The sequence below is a fragment of the Tachysurus fulvidraco genome, chromosome 18 (assembly GCF_022655615.1).
Source record: "Tachysurus fulvidraco isolate hzauxx_2018 chromosome 18, HZAU_PFXX_2.0, whole genome shotgun sequence".
NCBI lineage: Eukaryota > Metazoa > Chordata > Actinopteri > Siluriformes > Bagridae > Tachysurus > Tachysurus fulvidraco.
In genome coordinates, this window is record NC_062535.1 from 17,498,441 (window position 1) to 17,518,440 (window position 20,000).

Sequence of the window (20,000 nt, forward strand, 5' to 3'; positions counted from 1 at the left end):
CTGCAACTCAAGACTGGACTACTGTGACTGCTGTTAAGTTAACCTATGAATCCAATTCATCCTCTGCAAATAATCCAAAATGCAGCTGCTTGGATTGTTTTGAACCTGCCCCGAACTACACACTGCCTCACTGCTGCGATCCCTCCACTGGCTTCCGGTTAGCTGAACATATCAGATTCAAAATATTGATGGTTGCCTACAAAGCCAAAAATGGACCAGCTCCCTCTTACCTCAAAGCCCTCATTGCTCCTCACACTGCACCTCGCACCCTCAGAGCTACCAGCACTGCTCGACTGGTCCCACCATTTTTCCGGGTAAGAGGTAAGTATACAACAAGACTTTTTTCTGTTCTGGCAACAAGATGGTGGAATAAACTTCCCCTAGGGGTCCGGACAGCTGAGTCACTGGATATCTTCCATTGACGAGTGAAGACCTACTTCTTCATGAAACACTTGAACTAACACTTTCTCCCCTGTTTGTTGTACAGTATGTGTTTATTTAATATAAATAAATAGATAGATTTAGTGTTTTAGGCTCAGGGTGTATCTTAGGTATTTAGCCTAGTAAACCAGAGTGAGTTAATGCATCCAATGCTAGAGACTTAAAAGCACTTTTATATGTCGCTCTGGATAAGAAATCCTGCCAAATGCTGTAAATGTGTGTGTTTGTGTGACTAAGTGTGTGTGTGTGTGTGTGTGTGTGTGTGTGTGTGTGTGTGTGTGTGTGTGTGTGTGTGTGTGTGTGTGTGTGTGTGTGTATGTGTTGCTTCTCACCAGCAGTAGTCCAGTAGGTGTGGTGGTAGGACTGGGATGAAGATGTGCTGCCAATACATGGGGAAGATCATGCTGCAGCATGCATGTATACATGCTGTCAGCTACAGGACAAAGAAAAATACTGTTGAGATGAGTTTTGATTTTCACTTTACTGTACATTCAGTTGTTTCCAGTGGACACCTATGATTTACACTGGATGAGAGATTTCTGTATAAATCACAGAGATGAATGTGTCTGAACAAAGGCATTATCACTTCCTCCCTATCTGAATAGGGACCGCCAACACCCAGAGGAATCCTAACGAAGCTAGTGAGCATGTTGTCTGTGCCACTGATATTTGTTTGATTTTGGGGGATAAAACCTTCTTTTGTTCTTCTTTGTGATTGATATTCAAGCTCAAGCTTGAACTCAGTGTGCACATAAATATTTACATTTCTATAGTCACAAAAGTATAAAAAAGCACACAAAAAAAACTAATTACAAAGAAAATTAAATAAAAAAATGAACTAAATCCAAATATTTTACATTTTAAAAATCAATAATGAAAAAAATAATAGTACATATCTGAGTAAAGCAGGGAAAAAACAAATAAACAAACAAATAAAATTAAATATAATTTGAATATATGTTTCACGGAGTCATGTTATAAATAAATTTAGGACTCTGGATTGACCTCTCATTGACCTTTAGCTCACTCACTTCCCTCTTCCCTGAACTAAACTCAGGTTTTGATGTATAATCACAGGACCTGAAGGAAGTACAGGAAACTGTAAATCGACAACAGTTTCACTTCAGTTGTCTGTGCTCACAATGACAGCTCAATCAAAACCAGATGAAACCCTGTTCATTCTCTCTACAGCACACGGTCTTCCTCACCGTGCTGAGTTTACTGCAGCAGATGAGGATACGCCTCTCAAAAAGCATGCTAGCGTAGAGCTGCAGCAGGTTCCCCACGTCTACAGCCACGATCAGCTCTGTAAGGTTCCTCTAAATAAACACACACACACACACACACACACACACACACACACACACAAATTTGAGTACAGACACAATGAGAACAACAATATAGTGAATGATAACAGACAAACGTCCAGTACAAACTCACACTCTCTGGAACAGAAGGTAAAGTCTTTGGATCCGGAGCGACAAAGTATGGCATCTGAAACAAACAAACAATCAAACAAACAAAACCATAAATAAATTCACAAATCTAAAAATTGTGACAAAGTTGAAAATGTGAATTTCTCAAAAGCCTAGTCAATTAATAATATAATAGTATAACATCTCTAAAGGTAGACATATAATTCAATTAAATTTTATTTAGTTTTATTTTATCTGTATAGTGCTATTAACAACAGAAATAGAAAAATTTCAAAGTCCAAAATGAAATTTAACTTCATCCTATAAATGAGCAAGCTTGAAGAAAAACTCCCTGAGCGGATATGAGGAAGAAACCTGGAGAGAAACCTCATCCTCGTCTGGGTGAAACCAGACAGTGGGATTATAAATAATGTCCTTACTGTTTCTAGTCACATTGGTTTGTGGAATCAGGTGATAACATACAGCACATGAGAGTGAATTTCATACACTGAAACGTTATACACTGAAAATGTTCATATGAATAATCATAAAAACTCCACTGTTTTGTGACATTGTGGTTCTAGAGTATGGATTAGATCTTAAAGAGAACTTACCAGATGCAGAGTGTTTAAGCTGTTAGCCAGTGGCACGGGGTGTTTGTAAAGAGCTGCCAGTAACTCTCTCATCTCATTCGTCTGTCCAAATTTAAAACGACAAACTGTTAAATGGAATTTATTTTTTAAATTCGTTTAAACGGGAAATACTAAGATGAGGAAATGCATTGTTTACCTGGCCTTTTGTCACATAGTCTGCCAGGTTATTTAAGAGTTTATAAAAGGCTTCGAACCAAGGCAGATAGCTGTGTGACATAAAGAATGACAGAATTATCCTTATTATTGTCCTTATTATGATAAATGATCTGGGTCTGCACATACTGTAGGTAAGAGAGACAGGTTACAAACCTTCTCAAAAAAAAAAAAAAAAAAAAAACTCACAAAAAGATGCCAGAAAATACAGAAAGTGGAAAAGGGAGTTTCAGTGAATGGCTAAGAATCAGATTCATCATATTCCTTTTTTTTTTTTTTAATAAAATGCTCCATGTTCTCTCTCCCAATCCAGTTGCCAAGACCACAGACATTCATTAGCATAAATTAGGATGATTTGCTCTGCAGCTGCAAAGATTATTTTTAAACCAGCCTCAAATCCCCACCAGGCAAGAATATCCTTTTTTCCACCTTCAGCCTTCTTCTAAAACTAGCAGCTACTCTGCCCATCAACCCTCATCAACTCTCATCATCAGTGTCTACAGGACGCTATGAATGTCTGCTGTACAGCCTGTGAGGGTGAAGCTGAGGCTACGTGTAGGACCATTAATCTGTGCTCTTCAGGTTATGTAGAGTTGAAGTATAAAGACCTGAGGATGCAGAGGCAGGTCTGGGAGCTGGAGGTGAGTCTGCAGAAGCCAAATCTCTGACATCCCTCAAGGTCAGTCAAGGCAAATGTAAAGTGCTGCACAGCTACTCCATCCCTCACCCTAGAAACCAGTCAGTCAACTAGTTTCATTAATATTCAAACATGACACGAATAAACCATTAAATAAATCAAGAGACACAATAACGTTACCTCTCTATGTCATACGGGAAGCAGAATCGAGGAAGGGTTTGCAAACACTCCTAGAAAGAAAAACGAAACTTAAAGAAAGGGATTATCTGAATCCTCCTGATGTTTGTTATTTTAACACAGTATACAACAAGGTTTTCTTTTTGGCACTGACCTCATCAGTGAAGTCCTCTGGGAAGTGAAACAGCAGCCCAGGATCTGAACATTGAGACACATGTTGGTGTTATTGTCTATATTTACAGCTAGTTCTAGATACATCAGGGTCAGTGCTAGCATACTGAAGCTCATACACCACACAGAACGTGTAGGAACACCGACCTGGACTCAGAGTCAACCAGGTTGTGCGCTCCTTTAAGGTGATTTTTTATATATATATATATATATATATATATATATATATATATATATATATATATATATATATATATATATATATATATATATTTTTAAAACCATACTTTTATCTCTATTGATTTTTTTAAGTAGCTTCTTGACCAACAATTTCTTTAAACACAAGCTTTAAACATGAAAAAAATCAGGGATAGAAAATGTGGATGAAACAAAACTTGATTTTTTTACCATCAAGTGCAACACGACGCAACGTAATCGCAACATTCGAAAAATTTAAATAAAGATATATATGATATTGACCGCTAAGACGCTGACACAACGAACACACTCATTATTCAGCAGTTCAGAAAATAGTACTCGTTTTCATGCAGAATTTTCTACTCCATTGCATTTTTTGTTGTGTTTCTGTTATTTATGAAGCCATAATATACTAAATGTTTATGACATCATGGTTTTGTTTGTTTTGTGTGGGACGTTTATCGACTTTGTGTTAATGTCTATTTTTAATCATTTGTTTTACTTCCTTGATATCTGTTTCCGTATCACAGTTTCAGTATTAATGCTGCACACTAAGCACTTAAGCTCTGATCACATCGATCGTAGTCCATGTGTTACACAGCACAAAGTATTAGCACCCCTCTGCTCTAATAATTGAAATAAAGCATCACTGAGCAGAGGATGATTGGAGACTCTACAGCTGTGGTATTTTTGTTGAGGAACTTTAACACAAACCCCAAAAGTGTTGATCACCTTGTAGGTGAAGTTGTTAGAGGTAGTTAGAGGTAGTCAGAGGTAGTTAGAGGAATTTAGTTATTAACTTTTTTCCTCAGTGTGTGTTTCATCATCCTTCAACCTATAACCTTCATCAGGGTCAATATTATAGTTTTATAAAATAATAATAATAATAATAATAATAAAAAACATTTGCAATTTACACACACACACACACACACACACACACACACACACACACACACACACACACAAACACAGACACACACCACTGTTCTCAGTTTAGCACATATATTAGGCTCATTTCTGTAGTAAGTAGAGGATGTGGTTAACTGAAGTCACTGAGTCACACAAACACCTTCTTCCTGTACAATTAAAACCGACTCTTTAAAGCAACCTGTAAGAGTAAAAGTCTACTGCAGAATTACATGTTCATTTACATTTACAGCATTTAGTCAAAGCCCTTAGACAGAACTAAAACCTGTCAATAAAAACAACAATACGAGCAGTATTGTGTGTAGAATACATTATAGTAGTGTTTTTATTTATTGTGGCATCAAACATCTCTCTCTCTCTCTCTCTCTCTCTCTCTCTCTCTCTCTCTCTCTCTCTCTCTCTCTCTCTCTCTCTCTCTCTCTCTCTCTCTCTCTCTCTCTCTCTCTCTTGGTCTGGTCTTTTATTCCCTCTTTACTTTAATGACATTTAAAGTGACCACAGGCTTCAGCTAATCTTAGCAGGCTAGCTCATCCTGTTGTTTCCATGACAACAACCCTGTTGGTCTTGTGGCTTTCTGGTTAAATCACATGACAGGAAGAAGAGACATTTTCTTAGCACACAGTCTGCACAAAAAAAAAAACACCCTATCTGCTCACCTTTGTCTCTGGCGATGGGGCATGAAGCTTGAAAGAACCAGTAAAACGTCCTTTCTGGATTTTCCCTGAAACCCACAAAATGAGTAGACAAACTGGCAACGTAAATATTGTCGTATCTCACAGAAACGCTCCAATAATTAGAGTAGACGAACTGATAAAAACACTGAACATGAAAGAATCTGTGATGTAAAAGAAACTGAGCTTTTAATAATATAATCGTGTAAAATTTAGTGCTACATCATTTTGTAATAGTTCAGTGAGTACAGTATATGAGTGAGTGCAATATCATAAGATCATCCAAGTGTAATTTTACACTGACTCAAACCTAGAAAGGACAAAAGGTTATCATGGTGACTTAAATAAAAATTTAAATACATTAATAAAATAAAAGATTTCTGATGATACTGATACAGAAACAAATGCTCAGGTTTGAACTGTACATTCTGAATTTATTTAAAAATCTGGTCAGAATTTTTTTTAAAGCAGCAGCAAATGATATGATTGATTCACACGTTGCACTGCTTTAGTAACAGTCAGAGATAAAAATTCAGAACGTTTTGTTCCACAACGTTACACGGATAAAATAAATGGATAGAAGTTGTAGTGTAAGTGCAATAAACACCACAGGATGTGCTTTTATAGCGATGTGTGGATAATTTTCCTACAACAGCACATCCTGTTACTGTATGTTTGATCTCTGATGTTAAAGAAGTCTGCAACTATCTGAAGTCTGAAACCTCTAAAGCGTTAGAAATGACGAGCTGCAGCCTTTCTAATGAAGTTTGATATAAATAATAGAGCATCATTACATCTCTGAGTAATACCAGAAGTTCTGTGTGATTTTTACCCTCACACTTTTGTCCTGGCCAATTAACAACAAAAAGCAGTGTTAAAAAGTTGCAGATGGAGACACAGGTTTAAGTGTTTAAGTCTACATGTTGTAAGCTCACACTGACAGAGGAAGTGTGTCCAGGAAATGGACTCTTCAAGAAGCCACTAACATAATTAAGTAAAAAGAAAACAGTTATACGGTAGAACCAGTGTGTATCAATAATGACTTGTGGGTTAAAGTTAAAGTAAATGCGACGGGGATGTATTGTGGCCTGAAATCTCAGAGAGCTGCAGATCAGATAAAAGAGAAATCAGAGAAGCAGAAATAGACTTACTTTATTCTGGATCCCATGATGTAGCTTCAGAATGAAGTCCATAAGTGATTAGTGGAGTTTCTGTGATGACAGTATCATTATGGACAGGATATATATGTATGTAGCTTTTCAACCACACACAGACGTACACACAGATACACACACGCCAACACGCTCACATAATCTGTATTAGGCCGACAGAATCACTTCCTGATCTGTGTGGAGAATCTTGGGTGTGATGCTCGTGTTGTCAATATGACGTCTCCTACTGATTCCTTCTCTTCACATATCCATCCTTTTCTTCGTTCTCAGCATCATGCACTTATTTTGTGAGTTTACCAGCTGTGCATACATGTGTGTATTCATAAACCTCCCTCTTGCATACAACACTATGTGAGTCTGCGCAAAGAGGAAATCAAGATCAGAACTTCCTCTTCTGCAGCTGCTATTTCTTTTTTTGAGCCGTCTGTCTCTTTTCTTCCTTCTGGGCGAACTGCAGAGTTGCTGATTTATCTATTTTGTTTTGCTATTTGGAACCTTCTCAGATTTCTCAGTTCTTTCATCTTGTATAACAAATAATATTTATATGGATTGTGTTTTATTCTCTGCAGCACCCTCTGGTGTGAAAACACTACAGCAAGAGGCACTATGTTTAAAAAAAAAATAAAACCACCAACCAACCAAAATAATTAAACAAACAAACAAAAAACATCACAACTTACACTCGTTTAACCACATTTTTATTGAGTTACAGCGGAAGTTAAGGTTGCTTTACATTTGAAAACAGGTAGGTTTTCTAGACTGTGAGTTGTGTCCACAACAGGAAAACAACAGACCGAGTTGAACTAACTAAGATACCTTCAAGAGAGCACGGGAAAAAAGTGAGAATGCATTGATGAGAGTTTTTATCTTGTACAGATACATCTTCACAAAACACCTGATGGAGTAAATGACGGGAATGTGGGACGAGAAGCAAGAAAACACAAAGGAAGCAACCATAAAAAGATGAGATGAAGGAGCGAGAGCAATTTAGGCAGCCTCTTCTTCACCCTCCTCCTCGAACTCTCCCTCTTCAGCTGTAGCATCCTGGTACTGCTGGTACTCGGAAACCAGGTCATTCATGTTGCTCTCAGCTTCAGTAAACTCCATCTCATCCATTCCTTCTCCTGTATACCAGTGGAGAAAGGCCTTTCTCCTGAACATGGCCGTGAACTGCTCAGAGATGCGCTTGAACAGCTCCTGGATGGCTGTGCTGTTGCCGATGAAGGTGGCGGCCATCTTGAGGCCACGAGGTGGGATGTCACACACGGCCGTCTTGACATTGTTGGGGATCCATTCTACAAAGTAGCTGCTGTTCTTGTTTTGGATGTTGAGCATCTGCTCGTCGACCTCCTTCATGGACATGCGGCCACGGAAAATGGCAGCGACTGTGAGATAACGGCCGTGACGTGGATCGCAGGCAGCCATCATGTTCTTAGCATCGAACATCTGCTGAGTCAGCTCAGGAACGGAAAGTGCACGGTACTGCTGGCTTCCCCTGCTGGTCAAGGGTGCAAAACCAGGCATGAAGAAGTGAAGACGTGGGAATGGCACCATGTTGACTGCCAGCTTGCGCAAATCAGCATTCAGCTGCCCGGGGAAGCGAAGGCAAGTCGTGACACCGCTCATGGTGGCTGAGACCAGATGGTTCAGATCACCGTAAGTGGGTGTGGTCAGCTTGAGTGTACGGAAACAGATGTCATACAGAGCCTCGTTGTCAATGCAGTAGGTCTCGTCAGTGTTCTCCACCAGCTGGTGCACAGACAGAGTGGCGTTGTATGGCTCCACCACTGTATCAGACACTTTTGGAGAAGGCACCACACTGAAGGTGTTCATGATACGGTCGGGATATTCTTCACGAATCTTGCTGATTAGCAGCGTACCCATGCCTGAGCCAGTGCCACCTCCCAGAGAGTGGGTGAGCTGGAAACCCTGCAGGCAGTCGCAGCTCTCAGCCTCCTTACGCACCACATCCAGGACAGAGTCAACTAACTCGGCTCCCTCTGTGTAGTGGCCTTTGGCCCAGTTATTCCCAGCACCACTCTGGCCTGTAGAAAAGAAGAGAAAAAACTATTAATGTTCTATAATTAACATCCCAAAAAATTGCTATGGAAATTTTGTACATGTGCTGCCATCTAGTGGTATGTTATATATTGACCTCCATTTTATATTTTTTAAAATACGCAATCAAATCAAGCAATGAATTAAGTCTAATGTATTAAAATTATATGTATTTAACTCTACCAAAGACAAAGTTGTCGGGTCTGAAGATCTGTCCGAAAGGTCCAGATCGAACCGAGTCCATGGTTCCTGGTTCCAGATCCACCAAGATGGCACGAGGAACATACTTGCCTCCTGAAAAGTTGGAGAATTGAACAAAACATTAAAATCACACACTTACCAGGTGGGTCTGTGTTTAATCCATTTGACTGTTTGTACCCTGCTGTGTCCAGGTCTATGATATGTTGTGTGTGTCTTTGTGTGTGTACTGTTTCATGGCATTCATGTGGTGCCATAAGATAGTAATGAAAACGAAATAAAGAATCATATGTCATTATCTCAGTATTATCTGTTAAAACAAACAACGTAAAGCTCATGTGATCTTTCTCTGACTGTGATACTAAGTGGTGCAGTGATATTGACCTGAAGCTTCATTGTAGTAGACACTGATGCGGTCCAGCTGCAGGTCGCTGTCTCCGTGGTAGGTACCAGTGGGATCAATGCCGTGCTCATCGCTGATCACCTCCCAAAACTGCAGAAACAGAAGGATAGAGATCACACTGTGTTATAACAGTCAGAACATCTTAACAGGCTTAAATATTTACTGTGTGACAGTTACGCAGTTCCCCCTCCAATAACTATATATTGTATATCCAGAGTGAAGAAAAGAGCTCAGAAAATCATTCTGGATCCCTCAAATCCAAGTCATCCGCGTTTTGAACGTTTACCATCTGGCCGGAATGTCCCGAGTACCAGCACAACAAGAACAGTTTCTTCACCCAGACAATCTACCTGATGAACAGTTAAATGTTCCCCATTACACAATAATAACGTGTAACCTTACAATTATTTGTTATCACCTCCATCCTATTACATCCCTGCACCTCATTCTAATCTATAATACTCTATTCTATCATCTATATATTAACTATTTAATAAATAAATAAATAAATAAATAAATAAATAAATAAATAAATAAATAAATAAATGTAGACACGCTGTAAAGCAGGTCTGTAAGATCTTTATCGTTAGTTAATGTCACAATTATCAGCTGATTCTGAAACAACACTGAATATTCAAATCAGTGTGTAAATATGCAAATCAGGGTTTTATTGTTGTGCTGCACAATGAATCATCCTGAAGCGCTCGCGTACCCGCGCGCACGCGCACGCGCACCAGTTCCTAAAGCTTTTACAATCTGACATTTACATTTATACAAAATATTTTTGTCTCCAGTCTGCGTTTAGACCCAAAGCGTAATGTTTGTTTTATTTATTTATTTAATTCACCAATTACATCCTGCTGTTTGTGTCTTCATTCCTGCACCCAGGACCACACCCCTGTACACATACAAGGACAAATCCCACAGAATTAACCCCAAAATGTCTGTCTGCTGAAGCAATTCTTTAGACTAATGTAAAGATTAAGCTTTAGAAGAATTAAGATGTGAGAGAAACTGGTTTAATTGTGCACTTTAGGGTTCTGGAGGTCACATCCAGCCTGAGCCTCAGACACAAAGGAGATGAAACCTCACCCCATCAGCGCCATTATATCACTGACAGCAGGACACCAAATCACCATTTATAACGAGATCAATTCATAAACTTTATAAATCAGCTGCTTTTAAATCATTTATTGTTTTCTTTTAAATTACTATTTTTTTTCTCTCTGTTCTCTCTGTCTGCATAATTACTCTCTCTCTCTCTCTCTCTCTCTCTCTCTCTCTCTCTCTCTCTCTCTCTCTGTATATGTATATATTATATATATATATATATATATATATATATATACATATATATATATATATGTATATATATATATATATATATATATATATATATATATATATATATATATATTATTATTATTATTATTATTATTATTATTATTATTATTATTATTAAAACACCAAATAACAGCTGACGAAATGCAGTTGCTGGTGTTTACATGTCGTTCCTCTTTATGATGATTATATGAATTTTGTTATTTGATGATTACATGATTATATGATGACTATATGATTAGTATATGATATTTGACGATCATTTGATATTTATATTATAATTATTCTATGATTATATGATGGTTATTTGATCTATATATGATGACTATATGATGATTATATGAGGACTATACGATTATTTAATGATTATTTGATTATTCTATGATATTTGATGATTATTTGATGTTTATATTATGATTGTTTTATGATTATATGATGATTGTATGAATATTATTATTTGATAATTATCTGATGATTATAAGATGATTATATGATATATGATGATATATGATGTGATGACTATATGCTGATTATATGATGATTATTTCTCTCACCTTGGCTCCGATCTGGTTGCCGCATTGTCCGGCCTGTAGATGAACGATCTCGCGCATGTTGCACCGGTTAGTGATGTCGATGTAAAAAACAGGAATAAATACTAACCGAAATGAAACCTCACAGCGTTTTATTCTCACAGCAACAGCAGCACCGGCTCCAGCAAAGTGCACGCGCCCGAGACTGCGCGCTCCCTCTCGACCCCGCCCATGGATCGTGGGCGCGCCCCGCGCGCTCCCGATGGTGTCGCAGCGTGACGTCGCGTCCGAGACAGAGTCTGTTTTTTTCTGATACACAGCGTTAATATCTGAATTAGCACAAAGGCCTAATGTACAAAACCTACAAACACATGCAGGTTGAATGGTTAGAAGTTACACATGAAGCTGAGAAATCCAGATTGCTTTGTAATTTGTTTAGGAAACGTTTCTGTCATTTAAAAACTTCTCCCAACACTTTCCCACGCAATAAATAGTGATGTTTAGTCATAAACAAAAGGTGATTAGGAGTATTGGACATGACAGACTCATGAACTGAGGGATCCTGGAATTGTTCAGCATCATCCTCGTTCACCCACAAAGAAAACCACTGGAGCTGCGAGCATCACTAATTCACAATGACATTGTGACTGCTGTTAGAGACATTTCCCAGATAATCAGCATCAGTTTTTCATGAGTGTCTGTAACTTAGCCAACAGTTTTACACCCTGTTCACTGACAAGACCTGCTCAGAACATGTAGTTTAGGCCAGTGGTTCTCAAAATGGGGGCCCTGAGATGGTGCCAGTGGGCCCAGGTTCACTAACGTGCCCAGAACAAGTAGCCTTGGTTTTAGTGCTTCCACGTTCTAATGCTGATGCCCAGAGGGTATTTTCAATGGTCGGTTTGAAAAAAACATCAACACGAAACTCGTCTCTGGACGGGACATTGAGGATCAAATCTGGGGGCAAGTCGCGGCCTAATGGTTAGAGAGTCTGACTCGTAATCCTAAAATTGTGGGTTCGAGTCTTGGGCCAGCTGCGACTGAGGTGCCCTCTAGCAAGGCACCGAGCCCACCAATTGCTTCCCGGGTGATGCAGCATAAATGGCTGCCCACTGCTCCGGGTGTGTGTTCACTGCTGTGTGTGTGTTCACTGCTGTGTGTGTGTGTGCACTTTGGATGGGTCAAATGCAGAGAATTCTGAGTATGGGTCACCGTACTGAGCTGTATCACATCACGTCACTAAAAATGTCTGGGCTTGAGCTGAACTGTTTTATATGGGAGCAACATTACAAATGATAAAGGGGTCCAAAAAGGCAACAAACAGTCATAATCTCTCTCTCTCTCTCTCTCTCTCTCTCTCTCTCACACACACACACACACACACACACACACACACACACACACACACACACACACACACACACACACACACAAATTAATAAATACTTTGTATTTGTTTAAATTGAGTTCAGTGATCCTTACCAAACCCAACAACACCCCCATTCTTGTGTTTGGGTGGATGGTTGGAGGTCACTTTTGCCTGTCCTCAAAATGTGAGAGCCCTGGTAAATTAAGTGATGACACAAGCTACTTTTTTAAATAACAGTTTACTGTTGCCTGAATGTGATCAATGAAACAGCTCAGAAAGGTTAACCAGTCTGTTGCCTGCAACTTTTGACTGTTGTTTACAAGCCTAACTGGCAAATGGTAGTTTGTTAGTCTGGACCAAAACCTCTAACATCTTTTCCTGACATCAACACAGTTGTGTACATTAGAGGACTATAATAAATTTTACATATGAAATAATAAGACTGTATTTGCCACTTTGAAGAGGATTTATTGAGCCAGCTTAAGTTGCTCTCAGGTAATTGTGAATGCTTTTATGATTATTACTACTAATTATAATAATAATAGGATTTTCAGTGTGAAGCCTCCAGACTCTGTGAGCTACACATTGACAGATACATTACAATTGTTGCCTAAGCAATCACAGGAAAGCAGAACCTTTCTGAACATTTCTGAAGCAGAATGTCAGAAGTATTTATGAGTGATTAGTAGTTTCAGTCATGAGCATGGAGTCAAGGTGACAAGATGACGTGAGCGAAACTGGAGAAAATTGAAAACTGAAGTTTGGACAGAATTTGAGAGAGGATTAGGGATTATGGCAGGTAGATGTAAATGATTTAGCAGGTTATTGTAAATTTGAAGAAGAAGAAGAAGAAGAAGAAGAAGAAGAAGAAGAAGAAGAAGAAGAAGAAGAAGAAGAAGAAGAAGAAGAAGGAAAGCTGAAACAATAGGGTGCTTATGTGCTTTTGGTACTTGATAACAACAATAAAAAATAATTAGTCAATAATAATAATAACAACAACAACAACAACAACAATAATAATAATAATAATAATAATAATAATAATAATAATAATAATAATAATAATAATAATAATAACAACAACAACATGTGGCCATGCTACAGAGCTGACAGCCAGAAGAGGGCAGCAGTGGCACGCAATACGAATGTCCGTCACACTTCCATGTAGTACAGTATACTTTGTTTAACCAGAATCCTCTTGTCTGATTAAGCTGGATTGCCTGAAGAATACTTAATGCCAGTCTTTCATCACACCTTGGCAGGAATGACTGGTATCATGGTGTATCAGGGTGTAAAAGAAACTAAAGAGAAAGATTAATTAAGAAAGCTACTAGAGAGAATTTAAAAGAAAATGTTACCATATGTTACCGAGGCCTGGACTACACAAGACCTCTGAAGACATAAGCAGTAGATCCTAAAAGTCCTGAACAAGTCTTTATTTTGCCATTTCTTCACATATCCAAACTTTGGGTCAGAGCACAGGGTCAGCTATGATGCATCACCACCAGAGCAGAGAGTGTTAAGGGCCTTGCTCAAGGGCCCAACAGTTTCACTCGAGCCACCACTTCACCCTGTGAAATGACATCATGAAGTCAAGAATTCTTGACTCTTGACTTAATTGTCCAGCACGTCCCACATATCACTTGATCAGAGTGACAATGTACGGAATGTGAAGGCAACGTCAACACCTTGAACATCTTTTTTATTTCATTAAACTGTTCCTGAACCATTTTTTGCAGTGTGTCAGGGAGCTTTATCCTGCTATAAGAGGACACTGATATTAGGGAGTAAGGCTGTCATGAAGGGGTGCACTTAGTCTGTAACAGTGTTTGTAACAGTTTAAGGTAACGTCCTCCTGAACAGCTGTGCCCACCACTTTCCAGCAGAACTTTGCCCAGAGTATCACTCTGTCTCAGCTGACTCGCCTCATCCCATAGTGCATCCTTGTGCCAGCTCGTCTCTTCCCCAGGTAAGCGATACACACGTGCTTGGGAAGTCCTCGTGATGTTACAGATGAGGCCTCCTTCTTCCACTGCACCACAGCCCAGGTCTAATACTCACGTGTCCACTGCAGCACTTTGTACCAGTCAGTGTGTAAACTCTGTGTAAACTCTAGTGACTGTTGTGTGAGATCAGACCCTCTGGTCCGTTTCTCCAGGGTCAAAGTCACTGAGATCAGATTCACAGTTTGGATGTTTGATTTGAACCTTACATGAAACATTTAAAACATCTCTGCATGATTTTATATGTTTTGCTGCTGCTATCTGATTGGCTGATTAGATAGATACATGAATGGGTATAAAGAGCTTAGTGAGTGTATAAATAAATATACTGTACAGTGAATACAAACAAATCCAGAGAAATCTTTTATTTATTTTTTTTGTTTAAGGTTTTAATTTTCAGAAGTTTATCGAGGTTTTCCCTTAGCCACACTTTTACTGATCAACTCTCTCTACCTCCTCAAAGCATATTTAATCTTAAAGCATCCATTATTCATAGGCTTTGAATAAATAAACTCCACCTTTATGATTTATATATGAAAGGTATTTTACCTGAAGGAGAAAGGATCTGTTTCTACACTACACTGTCAGAGAGAATGATATTTATATAACTGCATTTTAATGTTCAAATGACATAATTAAGGTCTAATTAAGCTGTCTAATTGTCATATGAAATTATATATAAATACAGAATTTAACTTGTGTGTGTTGCGGTTATAAGTGACCGAGTTACTCTTGCAAATTAAACTCTGTCCTGAAGATTTCAGACGAGATTAAGTTACGGCTTCATTTCTCACACTGGAGACTCCTTCAATTCATTCTACACATTGTTAAATAAATATGTCCATATAGAAAACCTCACCATACCACAGAGCACTGGCCTTGGAAACGAGCTGTTGCTATAGAAACAAGCTCATTAATATCAATCTGCCGCTGTTCTAGAGAATTAATCGACACCTGATGACCAATCAGAGTCCAGAATTTATCAACTCTGTGGTGTTCTCCAAAGCACTATTCGGACGGGATTAGTTCTACGTGGGGACGTGGAGTAATGCAATTTTACCTCAGGACGTCTGTAATATTAAGTGGCCAATTTGCACGGGACAAGACGTCTCAGTAAAACTAGGAGAAGTGGGAGGGGTAACTCGCTTTATGCACCACAGTAACCTCCTTGTCGTCATGTGCGTATGATGTCGCTTCCTGTTTCAAGCGCCTCCATGCTTGAAAAACGCGCCAAAAACTACTTTTCAACAGGAAATGATGGAATTTTACCGTACATATTTATGGCAGGTCTATTCGGACGGGATTAGTATTACCTGAGGTAATTTTTCCGGCCCTTTTTACAGAAGGTAAAAGTAGCCATAATCTTTACTGACATTGTCCGTAATGATTACCGAGATGGCACATTCGGACGGGACTAAAATCACAGAGAAGCTGTGGTAATAATTACTTTACCCCCCACGTCCCCACGCAAATGAATCCAGTCCGAATAGGTCTCGAGGCTGCTGATCTTCCTTCAACCTCAGATTATGAGTGTAACGTATCCAGTTCATTCCCAATCAAGAGCTTAATCCAAGCTTCCTCAGGAGATCCAGGACATTTCAGGATTTCACGTTTCCAAAGCTAGAAGACAGCAGGAAGACTTCATCATTGTTATAAAGTGAAGAAAGTCTGACTTGCTCATTAAATAAGGATATGGAAAAAACAGAAAGAAATATATGGTTCTCTGATTGACTAAATGTTGGTGCTTCACTTAAAAGTAATTAATGACCCGAACACTTCAGCAGCAGGAGACATGTTTTAAACCCTGTTGCAGCAATGATCCAATAAAATGGTGCTTTGTAAAAATGCAATTACAAGATTGATTGACCTGACAAGAGAAATCACTTAAAGGACTTTCAGCATCGTGCTTCACCTGATGAAGAAACCCATTGATTCACCATCCAACCTTTCATTAGTGACTTTATTCACATCAAACTGACCGAGTCGATTCGCTGGAAGTGATACATTCTGTTCTGAGACTAAACTCTAGGAGTTGAAAGTGAATCAGTCAGTTCAGAGAGAAAGAGAGAGAGAGAGAGAGAGAGAGAGAGAGAGAGAGAGAGAGAGAAAGAAACAGAGAGTGAGACAGAGACAGAGAGTGAGACAGAGAGACAGAGAAAGGTTGTAACACACACACACACACACACACACACACACACACACACACACACACACACACACACACACACACACATTTATATATAATTTTGAGACATTGAAAGAAAATTCACTCTAAGCTTCAAACCTTCGGTCATTTATTTTCAGGATGTGACCAAACATAACCTTATTATTCCAAATAAACAGACAGTGTTCTAAACACACAAACAGAGAGATGGATGGATGGGAGACCTGATCATTATTTATTTCTGTCTTTATTTCAGCAGGCAGAAGCAGTCAGATATAATGAACAAAGACCGTGTTAATTAACATTCATCTATCGTTCGTTCATTCATCTGAATTCAGAAAAGTAGCTGAAGATCAGTATAATGTGTGTGTGTGTGTGTGTGTGTGTGTGTGTGTGTGTGTGTGTGTGTGTGTGTGTGTGTGTGTGTGTGTGTGTGTGTGTGTGTGTGTGTATGTATATGTGTGTGTGTGTGTGTGTGTGTGTGTGTGTGTGTGTGTGTGTGTGTGTGTGTGTGTGTCTTTCATTACAGATATGTTTATGCAGTGTTTTATTGATGTAGGTTTGGTGTAGCCTTTAGCCTTGAACTCATCACAGAAACGTGTCTCTGTAGGAAATGTGTCAAAGAGACAAAAACGACGTGGTGGACACACACACACACACATGCACACACACACACACACGCACACGCACACGCACACACACACAAGTCTGCTGTTTAATGAATTCAACTCACATCCAAATGAATGAAAAACAAAATGCACCGAGACGTAATGAGCAGGTGGAATAATAAAAAGTAGAAACGCTCATTTACTCTCTCCATCCTCTCTCTTTCCTGTAAACATCTAATGGAGCTTAGATTTAGTCCTATCTGTCCCTCTGATAGAGAGAGAGAAAGGGATGAAGCATAAAGTAATAAAAAGAGGATCAAGGACAAGAAATAGAGAGAGAAGCGGGACGAGTGAGCGACAGACGAATGAGACGAAACGAATAGAGAGAAAAGAACAGTAACAGAAAAATATTTAAAAAGCAGAAGAAGAAAAAAGATAGAAATAAGAGAAAAATCATTAGGAAAAGGCAGGAAGAGAAGTAGAGAAAAAGGGAAATATAGAGAAAAGAAGATTAAAGGCAGGGTCTCCGATTTTTGAAAGCCAATTTTGACATTTAAAATCACCAAAACAAACACGCCCCAACCCAGATAAGCCCCACCCCTGTATCGATAGCTCCGCCCACACATACATACGTAACCCAGGCGACTAACGGAAAGAAACGTGTCTTTATCATAGCTGAAGGGAAGAACAATACGATTGTAGATAAACAAACAAGCAAAAATGCCACACAAGCATAATGATGTAAAGGACAAAGGCATATATTAGTTCTGTGTAACAAAGCAAAACCAACGTTACTCACCTATCGAGAAGGAAAAAAGCGGCTCGGCGTCTTAAGTAAAGTCGGCCACGTATTCACAGGTCGGAGTTTCCCGAACTCCTGAGCTAAACGCTGTTACTACACAAAACGCGGTTGTAGCTGCCTCTCTACATTACTACGATAGAAAAGAGGTGTTATTTGTGTAGTAACAGCGTTTAGCTCAGGAGTTATTGACTCGGGAAACTCCAACCTGTGAATATGTGGCCAACTTCCTGCTCCTTCAGTTCTCTCCAGCGCTGGAAAGCTGATCCTATATTAACACGTCCTACTTCTTGTCCTTATCGTAAGTCTTTCTTTTCTTTCTTTCTTTGTTTTTATCCTCCATGTCAATGTTAAAACCGCTTTCTGCTAATGTCACACATGCGCACTGAACACACTCTCCGCCCATATCGACAAGACACGCCCCTTTCTGCTCATTGGCTACACGTTTGTTTTGATTTTTGTTTATTATTTTTGTTTATTATTCGGCCCGACTCAGAGACCCTGCCTTTAAGTTTCTGAGTGTCTGAACGAATGAAGGAAATCTATTGTATAAGTCAGGTAGAAGTAACCAGTGTGTGCGTGTGTGTGTGTGTGTGTGTGTGTGTGTGTGTGTGTGTGTGTGTGTGTGTGTGTGTGTGTGTGTGTGAGTGTGTCTTTTTGAAATCCTTTATAAAATCCCACTAATCCTACTATTTTGCTGTAATTAACTTCCCTCCACTGTGTCCTGCCACTGCTGAGCCCTCTAACTGCCCCGGTGTGCCCATGGGGTTGACCCTGTTCTCCTCTTCTACTTTCTGTCATGTGTCACTCCTGAGAATGACAGATAAAATGTACAGAAAGACTTTGTTTCCAAATGCAAGACATAAATGCAAAAAATAATAAACACTGAAATAGGGTTTGAATCTGAAGGAGCTGAAGATGCGGGAAGGTCCGACGTCCTCCAGGTCTGATATCTGAGCTTAATGTGAGAAAAATTGTGAAACAAATAAAGTGACGTGTTCCTTTATGAGACTGAGACAGAGCCCAGGTTTATACGACACATAATTAGGTGACCTTCAGCACAGGAGTAACTCTGTGTAAAGGAAAATAGAGTCATATTGTTATAGTGTGGTGGATTATTAATCATCATCATCATCATCATCATCATTATCACATGCACGTTGCCTATAATTGCATCGTCCCTCAATGTAGAACACCTTCCTCCAGCCCTGGTCTTATCACCATGAAGTTGATTATTTTCCTTTAATACACCTTTGCCTCGTGTTCTGTGTTTTATTTTCGACTCCTCTCTCACCCTGAGATGACAACCTCACAGTTCTTTCCATTTTAGCGGTGTTTAATAAGATGCTAACTGCGTTCCGCTCCATGCAGAAACCGAGATTGGCCTCCATTTCCACTTCGCTTACTGTGGAAATGAAAAGACGTGCAGGTTATTACTCACGATCAGGTCCCGTGGAGCCGCACTGTGCTGAAGATGAAGCAATAACGACTAATAACACAGCATGAATAAGTGCAGTAATAGAAAACGAAGATGTCCAGTTAAATTATCCTTCACTGGACAAACATCTCAGTAAAAACCCACCTCATGATGTCTGTTACAGCTCCGGTTCTGTTTCTGAGACAGGTCCTGAGGTGAGATGAGATGAACGTGTCTGTTCCGCAGGACCGAGCTCTAATATCTGGAATACGTCTCGGGATCATTAACCACACGGAAGCTGGAGATTGTGTAGATCAGATACTGTGCTGCAGACCAGGTGTGTGTTCCAGCTTCTCATCCTCTCTATCTGACAGCTTCAGGATTACAGAACACACTTTTGTTCCATTGCAGAGGAAGTTGTATTGATTGATTGGCCCAAGGTTAAATTCTTCAGTCAGCATAAAAGTCATCACACACAATTCATCCAAAATG

The 20,000-nt window shown here is 39.3% G+C and overlaps 2 protein-coding genes across 2 annotated transcripts in view; both read right to left on the minus strand.

Annotated features, from left to right (window-relative positions):
* dennd1c (DENN domain containing 1C) overlaps nt 1-6,990 on the minus strand; it is a 15,956-nt gene extending 8,966 nt beyond the window's left edge. The window contains exons 1-10 of the mRNA XM_027136395.2: nt 6,598-6,990; nt 5,432-5,496; nt 3,631-3,674; nt 3,480-3,529; nt 3,271-3,390; nt 2,646-2,715; nt 2,471-2,551; nt 1,882-1,935; nt 1,650-1,760; nt 774-874 (exon numbers count right to left, since the gene is read on the minus strand). Of these exons, the coding sequence (XP_026992196.2) occupies nt 774-874; nt 1,650-1,760; nt 1,882-1,935; nt 2,471-2,551; nt 2,646-2,715; nt 3,271-3,390; nt 3,480-3,529; nt 3,631-3,674; nt 5,432-5,496; nt 6,598-6,614 (713 nt within the window). The 5' untranslated portion in view covers nt 6,615-6,990. The remainder of the gene's footprint in view (nt 1-773; nt 875-1,649; nt 1,761-1,881; nt 1,936-2,470; nt 2,552-2,645; nt 2,716-3,270; nt 3,391-3,479; nt 3,530-3,630; nt 3,675-5,431; nt 5,497-6,597) is intronic.
* Nucleotides 6,991-7,299: 309 nt separating this feature from the next.
* zgc:65894 (uncharacterized protein LOC335798 homolog) lies at nt 7,300-11,366 on the minus strand. Its single transcript, XM_027136446.2, has 4 exons — nt 11,173-11,366; nt 9,259-9,367; nt 8,860-8,970; nt 7,300-8,663 (listed from the first exon to the last, which is right to left on the minus strand). Exons 1-4 carry the CDS (start codon nt 11,227-11,229, stop codon nt 7,606-7,608), a joined length of 1,335 nt encoding a protein of 444 aa, XP_026992247.1. The 5' UTR covers nt 11,230-11,366; the 3' UTR covers nt 7,300-7,605.
* Nucleotides 11,367-20,000: the final 8,634 nt, after the last annotated feature.

What these genes read in the sequence shown, in the direction of transcription:
- zgc:65894 (XM_027136446.2), bottom strand. Translation starts at nt 11,229, where the DNA reads ATGCGCGAGATCGTTCATCTACAGGCCGGACAATGCGGCAACCAGATC. An exon ending in GCAACCAGATCGGAGCCAAG is followed by an intron (nt 9,368 to 11,172) that starts GTGAGAGAAATA and finishes CTGTTTCTGCAG; the next exon opens with TTTTGGGAGGTGATCAGCGA. An exon ending in CTACTACAATGAAGCTTCAG is followed by an intron (nt 8,971 to 9,258) that starts GTCAATATCACT and finishes CCAACTTTTCAG; the next exon opens with GAGGCAAGTATGTTCCTCGT.